Source organism: Tupaia chinensis, unplaced genomic scaffold (assembly GCF_000334495.1).
Source record: "Tupaia chinensis unplaced genomic scaffold, TupChi_1.0 Scaffold000176_1, whole genome shotgun sequence".
Taxonomy (NCBI): domain Eukaryota; kingdom Metazoa; phylum Chordata; class Mammalia; order Scandentia; family Tupaiidae; genus Tupaia; species Tupaia belangeri.
In genome coordinates, this window is record NW_006159651.1 from 258,640 (window position 1) to 264,682 (window position 6,043).

General features: G+C 61.6%; 1 protein-coding gene across 1 annotated transcript in view; it reads left to right on the forward strand.

Annotated features, from left to right (window-relative positions):
- CDSN (corneodesmosin) overlaps positions 1-1,957 on the forward strand; it is a 4,666-nt gene extending 2,709 nt beyond the window's left edge. Inside the window, exon 3 of the mRNA XM_006146301.3 lies at positions 1-1,957. This exon is cut by the window's left edge and continues 29 nt beyond it. Coding sequence (XP_006146363.1) covers positions 1-1,220 — 1,220 coding nt within the window. The 3' untranslated portion in view covers positions 1,221-1,957.
- Positions 1,958-6,043: the final 4,086 nt, after the last annotated feature.

A 6,043-nucleotide genomic window follows, 5' to 3' on the forward strand; every position in this document is an offset into this window, starting at 1 on the left:
CCAGTGGCTCCAGCGTCTTCCAGGGCAGCCCCTCAGGATTGTCAGGAGCCAAGCCAGGAGCAGGGTACTCCCAGATCAGCTATTCCTCTGGGTCCAGCTCTGGCCTGCAAGGTGCTTCCAGCTCCTTCCAGTCGGGAAGCAGCAGTTCTCAGTCGGGGATCGTCTACTACCAGCCAGGGCAGGGCTCTGCTTTACCCACCAACGCTGACTCTTCCCGCATCTCCATAAGCTCCTCCCAGTCTGGGAGCGGAGGCCAGATGATCAGCTCCAACCTGCGTCCCTGCAGCTCTGACGTCCCTGACTCCCCCTGCAGTGGGGGGCCCATCATCTCGCACTCCAGCTCCCACTCTGTGTCGGGGGGCAAGAGGCCTGTGGTAGTCGTGGTGGAGCAGCATGGCTCTGGTGGCCCGGGAGTGGTTCCGGGTGCCCCCTGTAGCAACGGTGGCCTTCCGGGCAAGCCTTGTCCCCCCATCACATCGGTGGAGAGTTCCTACGGTGGCTACGAGGTGGTGGGCGGCTCCTCTAACAGCTATCTGGTCCCAGGCATGACCTACAGCGGGGGGAAAATCTACCCTGTGGGCTACTTCACCAAAGAGAACCCCGTCAAAGGCTCCCCGGGAGCATCCTCCTTTGCAGCGGGGCCCCCCATCTCTGAGGGCAAATACTTCTCCAGCAACCCCATCGTGCCCAGCCACAGCTCCTCGAGCTCCAGCATCTACCAGTCGGGAGCGTCCTCGGCCGTCGTGTTCCAGCCGGTGGGCTTCGGCGGGGTCCAGCCCTGCGGAGCTGGCCTGGCAGGCTCCAAGGGGCCGTGCTCCCCCTCCAGCTCCCAAATCCACATCTCCAGCGGCTCCGGCTCCTCCTACCATCCCTGTGGCGGCGCTTCCCAGGGGCCCTGCTCCCCGCCAGGCCCCGGACCCTTCAGCGGCAGCTCGGGTTCCCAAGTCAGTGGCAAAGTCATCCTTCAGCCCTGTGGCAGCAAGTCCGGCTCTTCCGCACACCCTTGCATTGCCGTCTCCTCCTCGACCCTGAGTGGGGGTCCCGATGGGTCTCCCCAACCTGATCCCTCTGCTGGTGCCAGGCCCTGTGGCTCCAAAAGCTCTGGAAGGATCCCTTGCCGCTCCATCCGGGACGTCCTGCCCAAAGTGAAACCTCTGGGGCCCCAGTTAGCTGACCCCGAAGTTTTCCTCCCCCAGGGAGAGCCACTCGACAGCCCGTAATCGGCGTGTGCTATGTGCACGCATGGGCACACACCTCTACGCACTGACGCTGGCCTTCCCAGAGGGAGAGGCGCGGGGCCAGGCACGCGGGCGCTGCTTCCCTCCTCCCTCCCAAGAGAGCCTTCGCCTTCCCTACCACCCCATGCTGCAGACCCCCCCCTTACCACCTCCTCTTTCATTTCCCCAAATGGAAGGCTCCAGAGCCCTTCCCTCAAAGCCTCCTACTGTTTACACCCCATCCCACTGCCGTTCCCCGTCTGCCAGTCACCCTGAGCGTTTCCTCTGCTGTGTCTTCCAGGGGGTCCATTGGCGAACCCTGCCCATTCAGCTTCTTCATTCAGAGGAAACCCTGAAATGCTCCCAGAGCGCCTGCCTCTGGTGCCCGGAGGACTTAGCCATTCCTCTCCCCCTTTGCCAGAGAAAGCAAAGTCCAGGCCGTTATCTGGAAACAGGGACCACGTCCGGCGACCTCGGTACGCCATCTGGTCAACCACCCTGATAAGCTGAGTTCTCCCTCCCGGCCCCACCCTGCCCACCGTTGGAGAGCTCACCCCCTGCCCTCTAAGCTCTCTGCTCCAACACTCCCCGTGCCTCTCATGGTCTCGTCTCAGCCTCCCTCCTGGTCACCCCCATTCCCCCCAGTGCTTCCCCTACAAGGGAAACACAAGGGCGTTTCAGAGACGGGAGCAGGCTGCCGGCGCCCTGGGTCCTGGACAGAGGCTCAATAAACTGTGTGAACGCCATGCAGACTCGTTGCCTTCTTAGAGCCCTGGGTCCCCTCTTAGGGCCTGGGGGACAGAGGGCTCAATAAATAAACTGTGTGAACGCCATGCAGACTCGTTGCCTTCTTAGAGCCCTGGGTCCCCTCTTAGGGCCTGGGTGCCGCTCCGACGCCTCTGGAAGTCCTCATGGTAGATGTCTGAATGGACGAATTGGCCCAGAATATCCCTTATGCTGCACGGCTCCTCGTATGAAGGAGAAAAGTAGTGTTTGCTGAATTGAGAGCAGGGAGCGCTGGGGCCGCCAGGCAGTGTGGTGACTAAGCCACTGGATGCCCCCATGGCCAGCCGTGGTTTGAGTCTTGAACCTGGCAGCTCGAGCATCACAACAAATACATACATACATCATTTTTATTTTTTTAACAGAAGGGCCAACAGGTGATGTGGTTAAGGCACTGGACTCTCCACATGGCTCACTGTGGTTTGAGTCCCAGACCAGGCGACTTGCTTTCTCACTTTCTCTCTCTCTCTCCTCCTTGGTCTCTCTCTGGTGACCTCATGTACCCTATACCAAACTAAAAAGTAATAATAAAAAATAAAATTAAATAATTCTAAAACATAATAATAAGAAGAAAGCAGAGGCTTCCTGGTCTGAGCCCTTCCTCCCGTTCTCCCCTCTCTCAGTGTTCCAGGAAACCCATTCTCTCCCCACTTCTCGTTCACCTAGGGTCCTCCCCTCCCCTTAGCCCTCTTTATTTCCCCTCCTCCTGCCCAGGCTCCTTCTCCTCTCCCAAGAATGCGCCTCACCTTCTAGACGCCATCCTCTCTGAGAGTCTCGACTGTCGATTTCCTGAGTTTCTGGGACACCTTGGGAAGACTGGGACACAACCCAGACCGGATTCTTGGGGTCTGAGTAGGAGGCCGGGCAGGCGTTGTTTTAGGAGCTGGGGTGGAGAGAGTACGAAACAGAGAGGAAGGGAGTGAGGCGGGGAGGCCAGCCAAGCGGGGTGACTCACTGGCCGACTCACTGCTCTCAGCTGAGGCAGGACCGAGCCCGCAGTGTCTGCCCCACCCTCTGCACTTGTCTCTGCTGCAGCCAGGCCCCGGTGAGAGCTGTGGGCCAGACGGCTCAGGCGAGGGGTGAGCGCAGCGCTGCAGAGAGATTCGGCCTCTTTCTCCATGGAGGGGTGAGGGTGGGAGTGTGGCGAGGCCCAGGAAGTGCTCCCAGCCAGGAGAGACGGGCGGGCTGTGCTTGTCCCCACAGGAAGGGGCCTCACAGAGCTGCAAGAATTCACCCCACTCCGGGTTCGAAGGCGTTCTCTCCTGGTGGGGTAGTCTGAGCTGGTCCTGAGTTAAGACCGTTGAAACTCCAGGTCTGCACCAGCACAGGTGTACCCTGGCCCGAAGTGCCGGGCAGCTGGGCCGACCAGAGGGGCTGCCGAAGACGAAGCAGGGCCCCCAAACTGTCCAGCGGCTGCTTCCCGCGATCATCCTGGTCCAGCCTCGGCCCGACTGCAACCAATGGCAGGAACCCAGGCCTTGGAGGCTCCACGGGTGGGGTTATAGGGTGGGGCAGGCTGTCAGATAAGGCACTCCCCTAGTCTCTGGATGGTTCGAGTTAGAAGCTTTTGCAAAACTGGTGCATGTCACCCAAAAGGCCACCGTGCTCCACCCACTCTGCCCATAGCTAGCCAGCGGGCCGGGCTGAGGGGAGCGCTCACGGCAAATGTCTACACCTCAGGCAGCCACGCGGTCTCCCCTGGGCCTCCCAGCAGCGGTGGCGAGAACGGGGGTGTGCAAGAGCAGAGGCGGTACCCGCTGCACCCCTGTGCTCCCGCCACCCGGCTCCCGCGCTGGTCACGCCATGGCTATCTGGCAACGGCCTTCACATGGCCTCTTCTGCAATGTGGAAAAAGCGGGCCTCAGGGTGTCTGGCGTTCTCTGCACACAGCTGGCCGGCTGTGGTGGGTAGAACGGCGCCTCCGACACCACCAAGGTGTCCACGTCAGGCCCCGGACTCGCGAGCATGTTAGGGTCCACGGTTGCAGGAGGAACTGCGGGTGTCAGCTGACCTTAAGCAGGGAGACGATGCCGGGTTATCTGGGCGGGTCCAGGGTGCTGGCAGGGCAGGGCGGTGGACGTGGGAGGCAGAGAGGTCAGGGTGGCACAGTGGGCAGAGAACCTGCTGCTTTCAGCTTTGAAGATGGAGGGAGGACGACGCGCCAAGGGAGGCAGGGGGCCTCCAGACGCCGGAAAAGGCCAGGATGGATTCTGCCCTGGAGCCTTCGGAAAGGAACACAGCCCTGCTGATGCCTTGAGTTTAACCCAGTGGGAACAATTTTGAAATTAAAAAAAAAAATGTAATTCCTGAGCCCCAGCAGGTGGTACGGAGATTACAGTGCCTGGATCCCTCCTGGCCCTGCACAATCTGAGTCCCAGGCCCGGCTTGAGAAACACACAGGGCCCATGTGTGTGCGTGCCTACAATCCCGAGAGGGGAGTGAGGGAGAAGGGACCGCAGTGTGACCAACCCCTAGGGGATCACTTCTCACTTACTCTCTGTCGCTCTCTGGCTAGCGCATGCGCCCTGTAGAAAGTAATCATGATGGCGTATATGAGCATGTGTGTGAGACAGAGAGGGGGAGAAGGGGGAGAAGGGAGAGAAGGGGGAGAGAGAGAGGAGGGGGAGGAGGAGGGGGAGAGAGGGGCCTCCAGAGAATCCGATCACGTCACGGCCGCGGGCCGTGTGGACAGCCCTGGTGTGTCTCAGGCCCGTCTCAGGGCTTTGGAGGCCGTGGCCCTGTGGCTTCCGGCACTGCGGTTCTGTGTGTCACCAGCTGTGCCACGAGACCGGGCCCACGTGGGACTTTCGATCTCCAAAACTGGAAGGTAGTAAACTCGTGCTGTCGTGAGCCATTACGTGAGCGGCCACTTGTTACAGCGGGAACAGAATCAGCACCCGCCATGCCACGAGCTTGGGAACTGGGCCCAGTCCCCTAGACACAGGGCCTCACCGAGGGGCAGCCCCTCACAGGGGGCCACTCCTGCCCCCCCAGAACCTCCTGCAGCCTGGGGTCAAAGTGAGGGAGATGGGATGCATGAGCACGGGGTGCTGGGAGAGAATGTTCTGGATCCCGAAGAGAATAGCCTCCCAATAGCCTCCCGCGGCTCAGAGGTGAGGGAGAGATGGGGACTTGGAGGTGACTCGGGGAGGGGTAGGGCTGGCTGGCGACCAGGGCTGAGCGGGGAGCCAGAACACCTGGTCACAGAGGGAGCCGGAGCACAAGGAAAGGAGCCTGGGTGGGGACACCCGCGTCCTCCGGGACATTCAGGTGGCACCTGTTGCCACAGAGCGGATTAGGAGTGAGGGTGGAACGTGGAGGTCTATTGTCTGAACAACCACTGGCCCAGCCCGCCCCGCACCCCCCGCCCCACGCACAGGATAAAGGTTGCTGCCCAGGGCCGGCGGGGCCAGGCTGCAGGATGCAGAGCTGCGTGGCAGGGAGCCGGGCTCCCCTGGGCCTGCTCCTGGTCTGTCTGCACCTCCCAGGTACGGGGCTGTCCCTGACCCTTGCACAGGAGGGACCGGGACCCCTGAGGAGCTGGGACATGTGGGTCCCTGAGGGAAGGGAAGGGACGAGGGAAGGGAGGGCGCTGGGCCCAGGCATCTGAGCCGCTGGTTGCTTTACCTTCTCTTTCCTTCAGGTCTCCTGGCCCGGAGCATCGGGACGGTGGAGGGGAAAGCACCCCCAAACTCGGGGCCTGCTGTGTCTCTGCTTGGACAGCCTTCCCTGACGGGGCCCTTGAACTCTGAGCATCCTCAGCCCAGGCTAGACCCTGAGCCTAACGATTTAGTGAGGGCTCCTCTGGGGCTCAATGACCTTCCACCAGACGCCCGCCCTGCAGGAGGTTCCGGGCCACAGACCTGGCCTCCCTCTGGGGGGCTGCCCGTGGTGGACTCCTGGCCCTCTGCGGGCCCTTGGCAGGCGATGGCTGCTCCAGCTGAGGCCCTCCTAGGGGAAGTGCCTTCACTGCCCCAAAGGGTGGTTTACCTTTCCAGCCCAGCCAGCCCCCCTGAGGGGGTCCCTCTGCCTGTGATGTTCTC